This window comes from Sapajus apella, unplaced genomic scaffold (genome assembly GCF_009761245.1).
Source record: "Sapajus apella isolate SASKATOON/1434 unplaced genomic scaffold, GSC_monkey_1.0 scaffold36, whole genome shotgun sequence".
In the NCBI taxonomy this organism is placed as follows: Eukaryota; Metazoa; Chordata; class Mammalia; order Primates; family Cebidae; genus Sapajus; species Sapajus apella.
Window position 1 is genome coordinate 36,499,927 of NW_022436976.1, and position 17,200 is coordinate 36,517,126.

The 17,200-nt window shown below is 36.6% G+C and overlaps 1 protein-coding gene across 2 annotated transcripts in view; it reads left to right on the forward strand.

Annotated features, from left to right (window-relative positions):
• LOC116564083 (cytosolic carboxypeptidase 6-like) overlaps positions 1-10,111 on the forward strand; it is a 705,101-nt gene extending 694,990 nt beyond the window's left edge. For both annotated transcript variants that reach the window (XM_032297083.1, XM_032297082.1), the window contains one exon: positions 9,322-10,111. In XM_032297083.1, coding sequence (XP_032152974.1) covers positions 9,322-9,420 — 99 coding nt within the window. In that variant the 3' untranslated portion in view covers positions 9,421-10,111. The remainder of the gene's footprint in view (positions 1-9,321) is intronic.
• The last annotated feature ends 7,089 nt before the right edge of the window (positions 10,112-17,200 follow it).

The window sequence follows — 17,200 nt, forward strand, 5'->3', positions numbered from 1 at the left end:
TGCCACCATGCCCAGCTAATTTTTTGTATTTTTAGTAGAGACGGGGTTTCACCATGTTGACCAGGATGGTCTTGAACTCTTGACCTCGTGATCCACCTGCCTTAGCCTCCCAAAGTGCTGGGATTACAGGCGTGAGCCACCGCGCCCGGTCCAGAAATGCTAACGATTTTACATTTTGATTTTGTATCCTAAGACTTCACTGGAGTTGTTTATTGGCTTAAGAACTTTTGGGCTGAGATGATGGGGTTTTCTATACATAGGATTGTGCCATCTGGACACAGGGATAGGTGGAATCTGTCTCCTTCTATTTGGATTCCCTTTATTTCTTTCTCTTCCCTGATTGCCCTGGCCAGGTTTTATAATACTCTGTTGAATAAGATTGGTGAGACAGGGTATTCTCGTCTCCTACCTATTTTCAAGGGGAATGCTTCCAGCTTTTGCTCATTCAGTTTTATGCTGGTTGTGGGTTTGTCATAGATGGTTCTTACTGTTTTGAGGTATATTCCTTCAAAGCCTAGTTTATTGAGAGTTTTTTAACATGAAGTAAAATTTAATTTTATCAAAAACCTTTTCTTCATCTATTGAAATAGTCATGTGGTTTTTATATTCGTCCCATTTATGTGGTGAATCACATTTATTGATTTGTATATGTTGAACCAACCTTGCATCTCAGGGATAAGCCCTACTTGATTGTGGTGGATAAGCTTTCTGATATGCTTCTAGATTCTTTTTGCCAGTATTTTGTTGAGGATTTTTGCATCAGTGTTCATCAAGGTTATTACCCTGATGTTTTCTTTCTTTTTCTTTTCTTTCTTTTTTTTTTTTTTAAATTTCTGCCAGGTTTTGGTATCTGGATGATGCTAGCCTCATAGAATGAGTTAGGGGGGATTCTCTCCTTCTCAGTTGTTTGGAATAGCGTTAGTAGGAATGGTAACATTTCTTCTTTGTACATCTGCTAGAATTCAGCTGTGACTCCATCTGGTCCTGGGCTTTTTTTGGTTGGTAGGCTATTTATTACTGCTTCAATTTCAGAACTCATTATTGGTCTATTCAGGGATTTAATTTCTTCCTGGTTCAGCCTTGGGAGGGTATATGTGTCCGGGAATTTATCCATTTCCTCTACATTTTCTAGCTTATGTGCATAGGGGTATTCGTAATATTCTTTGACAGTTGTTTGTATTTCTGTGGGGTCAGTGGTAATATACTCTTCATTGTTTTTGATTATATTTATTTGAATTTTCTCTTTTTTTCTTTTTAGTTTAGCTAGCAGTATATTTTATTTTATTTTTTAAAAGCTGCTCCTGGACTCATTGATCGTTTGGGGTTTTATGTCTCAATCTCCTTCAGTTCAGCTCTGATTTGGGTTATTTCTTGTCTTCTGCTAGCTTTCAGATTTGTTTGCTCTTAGTTTTCTGTTTCTTTCAGTTGTGATATTAGCTTAACTTGAGATCTTTCTAACTTTTTGATGTGGGCATTTAGTGCTATAAATTTCTCTCTTAACACTGCCTTAGCTATGTCCCAAAGATTTTGCTAAGTTATGTCTTCATTCTCATTAGTTTAAAAGAACTTCTTTTTTTTTTTTGCCTGAATTTTGATATTTACTCAAAAATCATTCAAGAGAAGATTATCCAATTTCCATGTAATTGTATGGTTTTGATTGAATTTCTTAGTCTTGATTTCAAATTTGATTGCACTGTGGTCTTTGAGACTGTTTGCTATTATTTCAGTTATTTTGTATTTGCTGAGGAGCATTTTACTTCCAATTTTGTTATCAATTTTAGCATATGTGCTATGTGGCAATGAGAAGAATGTATATTGAATTGTTTTGGGGTGGAAAGTTCTTTAGGTATCTATTAGGTCCTTTTGATTCAGTGCTGAGTTTTGATCCTGAATATCTTTGTTAATTTGCTGTCTAGATGATCTGTCTTATATTGTCAGTGGGGTGTTAAAGTCTCTCACTATTATATTGTGGGAGTCTAAGTCTGTTTGAAGGCCTCTAAGAAATTGCTTTATGAATATGGCTGCTCCTGTGTTGGGTGCATATGTATTTAGGAGTTAGATCTTCTTGTTGAATAGAACCCTTTACCATTATGTAATGCCCTTCTTTGTCATTTTGGCTTTTGTTGGTTTAAAGTCTGTTTTTTCAGAAACTAGGAGTGCAACCCCTGCTTTTTTCTGTTTTTTGTTTGCTTAATAGATTATTTTCCTTTTTTTTTTTTTATTTTGAGCCTATGTGTGTCATTGCTTCTGAGATGGTTCTCTTGGAGACAGCATACCATTAGGGTCTTGGTTCTTTATCCAGCTTACCACTCTGTGTCTTTTAATTGGGGCTTTTGGCCCATTAACATTTAAAGTTAATATTGATATGTGTGGATTTGATCCTGCCATCATTATGTTAGCTGGTTATTTTGAGGGCTTGTTTATGTGGTTGCTTGACAGTGTCACTGACGTGTATACTTCAGTGTGTTTTTGTAGTGTCCGGTAACAGTTTTTCCTTTCCATATTTGGTGCTTCTTTCAGGAGCTCTCGTCAGGCAGACCTGGTTGCACCAAATTCCCTCAGCATTTGTTTGTTTGGAAAGGATCTTATTTCTTTTTCACTTGTAAGCTTACTTTGGCCAGATATGAGATTCTGGGTTGAAATTTCTTTTATTTAAGAATGTTGAATATTGGCCCTCAGTCTCTTTTGTCTTGCAGTATTTCATCTGAGAGTTCCACTGTTAGTCTGATGGGCTCCCATTTGTAGGTGACCTGACCTTTCTCTCTAGCTGCCTTTAACACTGTTTCTTTCATTTTATCCTTGGAGAATCTGGTGATTATGTGTCTTGGGATGATCTTCTTGTGAAGTATCTTACTGAAGTTCTCTGCACTTCCTGAATTTGAATGTTGGTCTCTTTAGATAAGTTGGGGAAGTTCTCATTGATGATATCCTAAAATAATTTTTCCAAGTTGGTTCCATTCTCCCTATCTTTTTCAGGGACAACCAGTCAGTTGTAGATTTGGTGTCTTTACATAATCCCATGTTTCTTGGAGTTTTTGTTTATTCCTTTTCATTCTTTTTTCTCTATTCTTGTCTGCCTGTCTTATTTCAGAAAGCCAGTCTTCAAGCTCTGATATTCCTTCCTCGGCTTGGTCTATTCTGCTATTGATGCTTGCAATTGCATATGAAATTCTTGCAGTGTGTTCTTCTGCTCTATCAGGTCAGTCATGTTGTTTTCTAGACTGGTTATTTTGTCTGTCAGCTCTTGCATTATTTTATTGTGATTTTTACTTTCCTTGTGTTGGGTTTCAGTGTACTCCTGTAGCTCAATGATCTTCATTTCTATTCACATTCTGAATTCTGTTTCTGTCATTTCAGCCATCTCAGTTTGATTTTGAATGCTTGTTGGAGAGGTGATGTGATCACTTCGAAGAAAGAAGACACACTGGCTTTTTGGGTTTTCAGAATTATTATAGTGATTCTTTCTCATCTTTGTGGGCTTATCTGCCTGCAGTCTTTGAGGTTTTTGACTTTTGGATTTCTTTTTCTTTTATCCTTTTTGATGACCTTGAGGGCTTGTGGTATAAGGTGGATTCAGCCAACTGGCTTCGTTTCTGGTAGGTTTTAGAAAGCCAACACTCAGCTCCCAGCTCCTGGACTGTATGCTGTAACTCTGGGAGACTTGTGTTGGGCCCCAACTTTGTTCTCTAACTGCTCAAGGTTTGGAGTTCACTGTGCTGGGGATACTGAGGTGCAGCAGCTGTGGAAGAGTGCTGGAAGATGCAGGGGTGCCTGCCTCCCTGCAGGCATTCACAACAGTGGCAAAACAATATAGCTTGTGGGGAGGGATGGCCTCTACTGGAGACTGTATTATGTTTGCATTGGAGGTGGTCTTGACTTGGGGATGGGATTCTCGTTGGTGCAGGTCTGGGTCTTCTATGTGCCCCGAAGCAAGAGTGATTGCTCATGGTGTGAGAAGATTCACTGTTATCTGAGCAGTGTTGTGCAAAAGTAGGGTGCTGGTAGGGGTGGGGCTTGCAGCAGGGCAAGAGGGAGCAGACTGCACTTTTGCCTGTGGAAGGGCAAATAAAACAAAACCCACTCATGCAGACACACACCAGCAAAGTGATGTGGGAGTTGTCATGGGCCAAGTGGAAGCTGCAGTATGGAGGAGTGTGAATCTGGTTCATGGCTATAGGGGCTGCCTCACTGGAGCTCTTTATCAGTCAGGCATGGTCTGCCCACGCAGCAGCTATGATTTGGGGCCCCAGGGAACCCAAGACTATCCTGTAAGCTTGCATGGCTAGGCTGGGAACCCAGGAATGGCCAGCAGACAAAAGGGTGGTCAGGTTTGACCAGCCCCATCTGATATGGAAGACTGGCCTGCAAAGATCAGGTCCAACAGTTCCCCTAAGGGATAAAGTCTCTTATGGAACCAACTCAAGCCTAGAGGGCTGGCAGTCCCTGGCTGTGCTCCACTACAGATGTTGCTATACCAAACCCTCTGAGCTCCACATCAGCTGGCCGGCTACTTCTACCACTTCTCTAAGCAGCTCTTCCTGCTACCTCAAGTGTCCATGGTGGCTGAGGGTTCTCTTCCTGCCAGGGTTCTAGAGGCTGGTGGTGAGAGTGGGTTACTCCTTGCCAGTTAACTCACCCATTCCCCCAGAGCTGTTGTGATTCAAAAATGAGCTCTGGTGTGTGCTAACCTATTCATGGTTCCCAGATCTTTCCCCCTTCAGCCCAGCTTCTGTGTCTTTCCTCCATCCACTCTCGATGCCTTCCCTCTAAAGATCTGTTTAAAACATACCAGTTATCTCATTCCTTCCATGGGAGCCATTCCACTTCTTTGAGTCTAGTCAGCCATCTTGCCCTCTCTCTCAAATATTTATCTGTTCTCTGTGTTGGGAAAATTGCAATTCTATTCAGCTATTTTGAAATATTAATAAATTATCATTAACTACAGTTTTCCTACTGTACTATTAAATAGTAAAACTTATTCCTTCTATCCATATGTATTTTTGTACCCATTAATTTACTTCTCTTAATCCTCCAACTTCTTTGCCAGCCTCTGGTAATCACTGTTCTATTCTCTACCTCTATGAAATCTAGTTTTTTAGTTCCCACATATGAGTGAAAACAGTCAATATTTATCTTTCTATGCTCCGATTGTTTCACTTAATGTTATGACCACCAGTTCCATTCACATTGCTGCAAATGACAAGATATAATCCTTTTTTGAATTACATTCCATTATGTATGTATTTTTTTAAATAATATTCCATTTTGTATCCATTTATCTATTGATTCACACTTAGGTTGATTATATATCTTGACTATTGTGAATGATGCTGCAGTAAGCATGGGAGTGCAGATATCTCTTTAATGTACTGATTTCCTTTCCTTTGGATATATGCTCAGTGGTGGGATTGCTGGATCACATGGCAGTTCTCTTTTTAATTTTTTGAATAACTTCTGTACTGTATTTCATAATAGCTGTACTACTTTACATCCTCACCAACAATATATGAGTGTTCCTTTTTTTAATACATCTTCACCACTGTATTTTATTTTTTATCTTGTTGATAATAGCCATTTTATTTGGGGTGAGATGATATCTCATTGTGGTTTTGATTTACATTTTTTGATGATTAATGATGTTGACAATTTTTTCATATACGTATTGTCCCTTTGTATGTCTTCTTTTGAGAAATATTTATTCAGGTCTTTTTCCCATTCTTTTTAAATTATTTTTTTTTGCTGTTGAGTTGTTTGCATTCCTTATATATTCTGTTTATTAATCCCTTGTAGGATGGATGGTCTACAAATATTCTCTCCCATTCTGGAGGCTGGCTCTTCATTTTGTTAGTGGTTTTCATTGCTGAGCCTAAGATTTTTAGCTTGTCGTAATCCCATTAGAATAGTCTCTGAAACTAACATGAACAACATTAAATGGGAAGTGTAGTTATGATTGGACAAAAGTATTGCATATATGACAAAACAGAAAATTAAAGCCACTGTTTAGGACTGCATGCAGGCTCTTCACAATATCTTCACCCACATTGGACCACTCTTTGACCTATACCTGGAATGGAGCTTGCACATTTTAAGTAGCACCATGAAACCCTTGGTCAGGATGGGTAGTACTCCATTCCTCACATATAACTGTCTTGAAGGTTATACCTACTCTTAGACTAACAGTGTACTGTGGTCACTATTTGCAGAGCTATGATATAGAGCAATATATTACTGAAACAATAAACTAGGGTTAAAAATTTAAATCTAAAGAAAAACAAGAAAGCAAGAGAGAAAGAGAGGGAGGGAAGAAGGGATGAAGGAAGGAAAGAAGAAAGGAAGGAAGGAAGGAAGGAAGGGAGGAAGGAAGATATTGTAATGTACCAAAATATCTGACTTTACTGATGAGAAGGGGAAAGGCTCAATAAATATTGAACACCTGTTTAGATCTAGATACAATATACTAGGTGATTTACTTCCATAATCTTACAGATTGTTTTAACAACTGTGGTAGGATACTGTTGCCATCTGAGTTTTGGAGGTAAACAATCAATGTCCAGGAAAAAAAGGAATAATTATCTTTCCTAAACTCACAGAACATGTAGGGAACTGGAATTCAATCCCAAGTGTATCTGGCTAAAAAGTCTCTAATCTTATTCTTTTGAGTCAACAGACTTGGCTTAAATACTAGCTCTGCTACTTAATAGTTATATGATTTTAGTTTGGTTAATAGCAGTGCCACTCCCTCATCTGTAAATAAGAGGTGACACATAGTTCCTGTTTCAAAAAGTTCATTATCCTCAAAACAAATGAGATAATGCATCAAATATCAGAATCTCTAGAGTAGGGCCCAAGCATCTGCCGTTTTAAAAGCTATACAAGTGATTCTAACTTACAACTAGGTTATTCTAATATATAAAACATGGTTATAATGTGAATGAAGTGCTTAACTCAGAATGTGGTACATAGCTTGTGCTCAGAAATTATTACTATTATTGTTGTGGTTGCCATTATCTTATAGATGCCACATCTTGTTATTCATTTTGAGTAAAAACTAATGAATAAGTTTAAAATATGGAAATTCAGGCTTTCCTGCACTTCCTGCTACCATCTACTTTTGATTCTCTCCACCACAGCAATGCTGCTAAATGGCTGGAAAACATAAAACATACTTGAGCAGGGAATGGTAAGAAATGACATTAATTTTTCCATGTAATATTATAGAGAAGGTATAATTTTATGGTTAAAACACCTACAGTTTAAGTCCTACCTCTACCAGTAGTTTGGGGATTTTTGGGGGGCAAGCTACTTTGCTTAAGTGCCAATTTCCTCACATCTAAAATCAGGCTAAAATAAGCAACTTTTATTTATAAATGGAGTAGACAAATAATATAGGATATTTAAAATATCTGGGAAATTTCCTAGGCACAAAATAGGATGTTAATGATCAGTAGATGTTTCTCTTTATTTCTCACTTTTTTATTCTAGCCTCACATATTTGCATCATTTCTTTATTAGCTTGCTCTCTGTATTAATCAATGATCCAGATCCTGAAAGTGCACTACAGCTTCCAGATTCACTGGAAGTGGATCTGACAACTGGGATCTCAGAAAAAAGGGGGGATTATGTTCTATAAGGTTCAAAGGCCATTTGTCCCTTTAAAATTGATTTTCTTTAATCAGATACTAGCCAAGACCCTAAGAGAAGTAATTTAATTGACAAAAGGCAGGTCTAGGTTATTAATAATGGAACAGCCTTGGACATTCTTGATGACTTAATGATAAAAGGAACGTCTGAAATCAAAATGCCTAGAGATGGGGTAAATGGCAGGGTCTCTGAGGAGAAAGGAAAACACAAGTTATCCCTAAAAGCTTATTTCATGGGACAAAGCATTTTAGTATAGTCCCAAACATGAGGCTAGAGGAAATAGTTTTGATCTTCTCTTTTTAACAAAACAAAATTTTAAATACTTAAATAATTACCATTAAATTTATTTTTTGCTTTTGGTAAACAGACTTGTTTAGGGTTATGGAATTTTGGAATCCTAGTGATTATCTTAAGAGTAAAAATCATATACATCTTGTCTGTTTATCCCCTGATTCAAATATCAAATCTGTCATCTACTAGCATGACTTCAATCAAGTTAGGTAACCTCTTTGAGCCACAGTTTCTACATTTATTAAATGAAGATGTAAATATTTATTTTTTATAGTTGTAGGAGAATATTTCTGATGTTTAAAAAAGTATATAAAATGACTGGCATTTGATACTGTATAATACCTCACACAATAAATATTTGTTGAATAAAATAATACGTGAATTTCGATGCTTTTGTTTATTTTACTGTCCCTGGATAGAAAGGCTAACCTGTGGTAACCTCTTGAAATCTTTTCTTCTCTCCAGCTATACCGACTGCTCTACCTCTAGCTCTCATCTTCTCCACTTTGAACTATTTCAATGGTTTAAAGTGGCTTTTAATCACATTTCTCTTCTCTTTCATAATCTTCCCTCTTTTCTTATGACAAAGTTGTTTGCTAAAAGAAAGATCTGATCTTAACTATACTATCCTCTTGGAAAGGCATCTAGAATGCCATAATCACTCATTTTAAAGATAAGGCCCAGAGTGTGGAGAGATTTACCCAAGTACCTATGGCACTATAAACATATGCTGAGATTAGAGTTGAGCCTAGTACCCCGACCTCTAGTAGAAAATAACAAAGAGGGTGCGAAAGAGGATATATAGTTCCTCCAGTGCTAGTCAAAGGGATTTCAAGTAGTTGTGGAATTTTTTCATTGCAATTTTGTTCTTAGTTACTATTTTTAGTGTTTTTGAACTTTAAATGTACTACTCTTACCCTGATGATAATATTATTTATTTCTATGTAAATTCTACATCAGCCAAGAGAAAGCGTATGATTAATAATAACTAAAACTTATATGGCATTCATTATGTACCAAGTATGGTTCCAAATACTGTATGTATATTAATTTAATTCTCATCAGAGCCCTGTGAAATAGGTATTGTTATTATTCCCATTTTTCAGATCAGGCCACTGAAAAGATGTTCCGTAGCTTGGCAAGGTTACACAATTCAAAAGCAGTAGAGTTGGTACTAAAGCTCAAGTTTCCAGGTTCTAGAGCTAATGCTTAACTGCTATGCTTAGCAAACACATTACATTCTCATGAACACTTTATTCTCAATCTACAGTTGGCTGCTAGTCCATATGGCTTCCTTTAACCCTGTTTATTATTTCCTGTCTTAATTATCAGGAAGTAGCATTTGCATAGAATAGTTTTAAGATGAACTTCTCCCTCTTTCTTTTTCAGAGGGTCATTTTCAACATTGTTAACTTCAGTAAAACCAAGAGTCTCTACAGAGATGGGATGGCCCCTATGGTGAAGTCTACCAGTAGACCAAAATGGTAAGTGATCTACAGTATAGAACCCCTTCCTGGTTAGAAAATTTGACCCAGTTCCCATAAATATATACACCTACTAGTGTACCCAAAGAAAATTAAAAATAATTTTTTAAAAGAAAATTTGACCCAGAGCTCAAGTTTATCTTCTGTATGGCTGGGAGTCAGACTTTCTGTCACTGGAGAAGAATGAAGATGAGTTTCTGTATGGCCATTGTTTGGGTACTGTTCTTGAGAATGTTGGAAATATGGTCCTGTGCTTGAATGACCAGCATTGAATTATGAGAAAAGGCAGTCTGTTATTTGGTAAGCTTCCTGTCCTGTTTGGCTTTTAACATGGGATCTTTGGAAACATAATTAAAATTGGTTCTTTTTTTTCCTAGCATAAGCATAGATTATGTACAGTAACCTAGGAAGACATTAGGGACTACAGTTCCGTAGCTTTCTCTTGCTTTGCATAGTTTTTGTGGATTTTAAAGTTCTATTTGTACCATTGCTACAGTGAGGAAAAGGGGAGTTGGATAGGACTGGTTAATAGCTGTAGTAATGATGGTAATATTAACATTAATAATACTAGTAATAAAACTACTCCATTTACTGAAAACCTGTCTGTGTCAAATGCTTTATATTTGTTGTTACCATTTCTACAATTTTGCAAAGGAAATTTAAAATATCCCTATGTTACAGATAAAAAAAATTGAGGCTAGGAAAAGTTAAGTACTTTATGAAGACCTTGAAGAGTAAGGGAATGTCCTGTGTTATTTATGCTACCCTATAATACCTTTTCAGCCAATTCATTCATTCATTTATTCATTCAACAAGCATTGATTGAGTGTGATAAAATGAGAGCTTTCAAAGACAAAAGCCTAGTATTACTAATCTATTCATCTATCACACAGTAGGTGTTAAGCAAATACCCATTAAAATGAACTGAATTTGTTATGAGAATTTACATGTAAAGTGCGTGACACTTACTAAGTGCTCAATAAATGGCATCTATTATTAATAGTATGATATAAAATCCTATACAAATGCAAGGAATTGTTAATATTGTTCTAGTTTGATCTCTGTTCAAATATTAATGACTAGTGAGAAGATAGCCTCTGAATGTCTGTATTTATAGAAAACAAGCAGTTCATAAATACTGAATTGTGCTTTTATCTCCAAATGATACTTGGCAATTTTCTATAAATGTTGGGCTGAGAAGCTAAGGTTTATAAAAGTGTAGGCATTTGATGACAATAATGAAAACTGTTTATTAAAGGTAAAAATATCTCCTTGGGCATTTTTTTTTTTTTTTTGCTTTCCTATATCAGATCAACTAATCTGCTGCTCCTTCTCTCACTCTTTCTGGGTAAGCGATAGGTGTTTGCTTTGAGTCTCTGATTCCAGCCCAAGTAGATAATAACAGAAATCGTTTCTTTGTTAATAGGCATGTGTATAGATGAGTACTTTAAACCTTACAAGTAAAAGGACATGACTGTTGGTCTGCTCATGAGGGCCTTAGAAATGACATTGTATATCTTTTTCCATATTCTGTGTTGAGATCTTATACAGCAACAATAATCACCATCCGTTTTTCCCAAGTATTAAGTTCTGGAGTCCTTTTTTGTGTTTTTGAAGATGCATAAGTCTTAATTATTTCACTGCTTCTTTTTTACTCATGAACTATGTTATGTCTTCTCTGTTATGGCATGTCTTCTCTGTTATGGCTCTTGACAAGATTTTGAAATATTAATGCATCCTTGCATTTGGATTTTGATGCTTTAGAATTAAGTCGGTGCTCTTATGCAATGTTGACAGGCACTCAGCGGCAGCCATTATCCAGTCATTGGACTCCTCTAGTGGTTTGAAAGAGCCTCAAGTTTCAGAATTGAGTTTGTGGTAGTTTATTAAGCCACTTAGGCATAAGGTACCGTAACATATTACATTGTTTGTATATGTAATATGTCATTGTTTATATATGTAACATCTCCTATTTTTTACCTTGCCATCCCCAGAACTTAGATACAAAGCTGCTTATGTTGCTTCAGAGTTTTCCTTTCCTCAAGTGAGATGTTTAGACATTTTTTTTACTTCATAGGACTTTATTCAGCACCATCATGTGCTATGCACTGTTCTAGGTATTGGGATATAGAGAACACAGTGCTAAGAATCATTAGCATATAAAGTATGCAGTGGGATTAGAGAAGAGGAAGAAAATTATACTATTAAGGCCATGAAGAGAAAAGGAGACACTCTAAGGAGCAGGTGATATTTCAGCTATATCTCAAGGAATGGAAAGTGGATAAAATTAAGGAAATGGGATTCTGGGTGGAAGAAATAACATGATGAGCCATGCTACCTGTTTCCTGAGCCTCTGTTTTTTTACTGTAAAAAGTGCACAATAGTATTTCCTCCCAGCATTGTTATATGAAATGAATGTGAAATGAATGTGTTAATATTTTTAAAGTCTTAAGTGTGTTATTATTCAAACAATTTCCTATTTTTTTCTTTTTTTGTAGTTCCCCAAGACTGATTATTATTTCTTCTTTTTCTCCCTCCTCCCTTTCTCCCTTTCTTCTCCTTATCAATAAATGCTTACTGAGTAGTTAAAATGAACCAGGAACTGCGCAAAGCATTAAAACATAACAATGACAACAGACATATGTTTAACGTCCTCATAGCCTACAGTCTACTATGCTAAACATTAAATATGTAACTCTAGTAAAGTATGATAACTGTTATAATGAGAAATTCATATACACCAAGGATAAGATACCTTCCTTGGGAAGTATTGTTTATGCTGAGAGCTAAAACAGAATGTGTTTGAAGGCCAAAAAATGAGAGAGGACACTTTATCTTTGATGAGAAAAGGCCAACATTAGTGAAGCATTAAATTCTGAGGAGAAAGTGATTGGAGAAGTGATTGAGGTGAGCCTTATAAATCAAGCTGAAGAGTTGGACTTGATTCTAATGACAATGGAAATAAATTAAAAGGATTAAATGGGGGCAAGACATAATCAGATTGGCAGCTTGGAAAGATCAGTCTTGCTGCTGAATGGGGAATATTTTGGAGAGGAGGAAAATTATTTGGATGTTTTTGCAATATAACTTAGGCTACAGCTAATGATGGATTGGGTGGTAACTAATCATAAAGGAAGTGGATGGTTTTGAGGATTAACAGAAGATTGAATCAATTTAACTTTGTGATTGACTAGATGTAGAGAGTAAAAGAGAGGGAGGAGTCCTGGATGATTCCTAGATTTTCTGGCATGAGCAACAGAAGGGATGATGTCGTTTACTGATGATAGAGACCATGGGAGGAGAGACAGTTTAGGAAGATTTGCCTGAAAAAGTCATACGTTTGCCTGAAAAAGCTAAAAAATTCATACGTTTAAAATTAAATTTTATCCCCTGTTCCACACATGCCTATTCTCTTTTTCTGTCTTATTTTTCATATTGCACTTATTACCATCCAACAAACTATAATATATTACTTATTTTATTTTCTGTCCCCCCTCTATTGCAAAGTAAGCACAATAGGTATCAGGATTTTTGTCATTTGTGTACACTTCTATACTTCTAGCATCTAGAACTGTGCCTGGTACATAACAGGTATTCAATAAATATTTAGTTATAATTAATTAATTAATTCAATTTCCACCACTAAACCTAATGATTATTTTTAATTTTACATTTTCCTTTTTATTTTTTTCTTACATTTTAACACAGAAGCAATTAAATTTATATACTCATTTGTATGCTGATGTTTTCATTTTACATTGTATCAAAATTTTTTGAGATATTTTTCTCTAAGTGTTAATCATACCATATTTGAATAATAATTATTTTTACTTTTTTAATGTATCATTTCCTGTATCATATTTCTATTTCTGGGCATTTGGATTTTCCATATTTTTCTAAAGTATAATAAATAATAAATACCAGATAGGTTTTAGGTTTGTTAAATTATTTTTTACAAGCAGCGTCTAAGAGATAGACTGTAGGGTAAATGTCTATAAACTCTTGTTATATATGTTCTCTAAAAATGTACCAATTTAAAATGCTGCCATTGGTCTGCCACTACATCAGTTTTAGTGCAATTTGGACAGCATTAAAAATTGGCATTGAAAAGAAATGGTTACTTTAGGAGCTATAAAATGATCTTTGTGGTTGTTTCGTTTAAATTTTGTATATGGTTCTGGGACGTGATGGATTAGACGCACTTCTCTCTATTTCTAGAGTGCAGCTAAAACTATACACAGCATTTATGAGACAAATATGGAAATCTCTGAAAGGTGGAGAGAAGAGGGAAGACTATTTCGGTTCCTCAGTGTTATAATGGAGAGAGCATAGAAAGTCAACACCAAGACAAAAGTATGCCAAATTGCAGGGTCTTTATTGCCGGCGGCCACGGAGGACTCGTGTGTCTCCAACCCGTGGCCCCGAAAGGAGGGTGTCAGGACCTTTTATACCCGTAAAACCACCTCAGGAGTGAGGGTGAGGAGTGGGGGTCGGGGTGAGGGGCTCCAGACATTCCGAGGGCTAGTGGATTCTGTAAATAACCTCCTGGGCGGAGATGAGAGTGAGGGACTCGGGACATTCCAGTGGATTCCTGGGCAAAGATGAGGGTGAGGGGCTCCGGACATTCCAAGGGCCAGGGGACTTTTGACGTTCTGATTGTTACTTAAGTGATTCACAAAAGTCAAGATAAGCATTTGTTTACACATTGTCTGGTTAGTGTAGAAATTACAGTCCTTAATCACTTATTACAAGTCGCAGGGGCCAAGATGGCATGGGTTTGGACTGCTTGCCTGTCACATTTGAGTTACAGAGAGCAGTTTCAACAGAAAGCCGAGGTATGGTTGAGGTATGCAGGTTTATGGGGCTTTTTACCATGTTACATCAGGACCTAAGAAATGGTATCATGTGAGTTCTGTGGGTTTCCTTTTTGCTACATGTATGACAAAATAGTTGCTAAAGAAGCTGGCAACCTGAAAATGCCACAGGTACAGACAAATAAAAGATGCGCCCCAAAATATTTTCATACTAAATAAAGGACGAGAAAAGGGACAGGCTAGCATGGTAGATTATTGTGAGACAGTGATCACCTACTCCAGCCAAACACAAAGGGGGGAAAAAAAACCCTGCATCCACATTTCTACTTTCACCAGCAAAGGGCTGGTGGGTAGCACAGACTTTTTTCTTTGCTGCCCCCACCCCCTAATAGGTGGTGTCAGAAAGAAGTAAGAAACAGGACTTTAATTCTGCTGGGTAGTAATGAATTCCCTCCTTCCTCTTCATGGTGTCAGATTACATGGGGAATGTGACCTTCCACCACCCACTTAAGGATGGGCTCAATAGTTGAATACAGAAGACAGAGAAGAGAATAAATGAATGTGAACATGGAACAATAGAAGTTACCCATTGTAAACAAAAAAGAAAAGAATAGACTTAAAAGAAAAATGAACAGAGCCTCAGGGACCTATGAGACACTAACAAAAGATTATAGCATTTATGCCATTGGAGTTTCAGAAAGATAGGAGAGAGTGAGACTGAAAATATATGTTTAAAATGAAAGAAATCATCCCAAATTTTGCAAAACAAATAAACCTACAAATTCATGAAACCAGGTGAACCTCAAACAGAAAATCCATGCCAAGAAATGTTATAATCAAATATGTGAAAATTAAAGACAAAGAAAGAATCTTGAAAACAGTAGAGAAAAATGATACCTTATCAAAGGAAAAAAATGAAATACAGCAGACTTCACATCAGAAACTACTGAGGCCTGAGTAATGTGGCACAATGTTTTTGAAATGCTAAAAGAAAAGAACTGTCAACCCAGACTCTTACTGAGCAAAAATAACCATTAGCAATAAAGGAGAGATCAAGATATTCTAGATAAGATAAAACTAAAGGTATTTGTTGCCAGCATACCTATTCTAAAAGAATGGATAAAGGAAGTTCTTCAAACAGAAAGAAAATTTTAAAAGGATTCTTGGTATATCAGGAAGAAATAACAATAATAAGAATAAAAATATAGGTAAATACAGTAGACTTTTCTTTTTTGTGTGTGTTTTCTAAATATGCCTCATATTGAAGCAAAAATTATAACACTGACATGGTTCTAGGTATATGTGGAAGAAATATTTAACACAATTACATATGGAAAGGTAAAAGGACTTAAAATGAGGTAGGGTTTGTACACCTCACTCAAATTGGTAAATGTCAACACCAGTAGATTGTGATAGGTTTTATAGGTTTTATATGTATATATATATAGTAATATTGAGGAAAAAGGAGGTGAGTGACTCTATTAGTCTGTTTTTATGCTGCTGATAAAGACATACTTAAGACTGATAAGAAAAAGAGGTTTAATTGACTTACAGTTCCACATGGCTGTGGAGGTCTCACGGTCATGGCAGAAGGTCAAAAGGACCAAGTCATATCTTACATGGACGGTGGCAGGCAAAGAGAGAGCTTGAGCAGGAAGACTCCCATTTTTTAAAACCAACAGATCTCATTATTCACTATCAGGAGAACAACACAGGAGAGAATCACCCCCATGATTCAATTACCCCCCACTGGGTTCTCCCATGACATGTGGGAATTGTGGGAGTTACAGTTCAAGATGAGATTTGAGTGGGGACACAGCCAAACCATATCATTGACTCTAAAGGGGTGGCATATGGGAGATTTTTTGGTAATGGGATAATCATATATCTTGATTGTGGTGGTGGTTACAGGTGACAAAATGATATAAAACTATACACAAATATTGTACCACTGTAAATTTCCTGATATGATATTGTATTATAGTAATAAAAGATACAGCCTTTGGAGAACCTTTAGGGGAAACATGGTGAAGAGTACCCAAGATCTCTCTGAACTATTTTTCCAAATTCATGAGAACTTCGAATTATCTCCAAACAAAAAGCAATAAAATAAAAACCACATTAGTTCATGTAACAACCTTCTCTCTACAAAAAATGGCCCAAAAGCATACAAATATTTTATAGAATGTCCAAAATCGCAAAAGGATCTGAGACTTCCCACAGATTGAACGAGGGGTGAGAAGGCACATGGAGAGGAGCCCTTTATAGCCATGCATGTAACAAAATGAAGAACTCTAGAAATCCTTCAGGATGAGCTGGTTGCTGTGGCTAACACCTGTAATCCCAACACTTTGGAAGACCAACATGGGTGGATTGCTTGTCAGGAGTTTGTGACCAGCCTAGCCAACATAGTGAAACCCCACCTCTAAAACAAAAAAATTAGCCAGGCATGGTGTTGGGCACCTATAATCCCATCTACTCAGGAGGGTGAGGCAGAAGAATCATTTGTACCTGGGAGGAGGAGGTTATAGTGAGCCAAGATATTGCCACTGCACTCCAGCCTGAGCGACAGAGTGAGACTCCATCTAAAAAATAAATAAATACATATATAAGAATAAAAATCCATCAAAATGAGATTTTTATTTTTATTTTTATTTTATCAAAATGAGATTGCCATCAAAATCCACCTACCCCAATCCCTTAATTTGACTTGAGAAAAAGAGACATGATAAACTAGACATAGGGTAGTGTGGTGGCAGTAGTATAGACTTAAGTTTATATTTTATCTCTAGGTCTTCTATTAACTCATGGAATGAGCCAGGAGTAAGTAACTTAACCTCTCTGAGCCACCATTTTCTCACACAGAGAACAGTGAGGTTGTCCACTCTAGATGATTTTTCATACTGTGCTCCCTGGAGAGTTCTTGTACAGGACAAGGAAGAAACCCAGGGAAGACGTAGGCCATCCTTT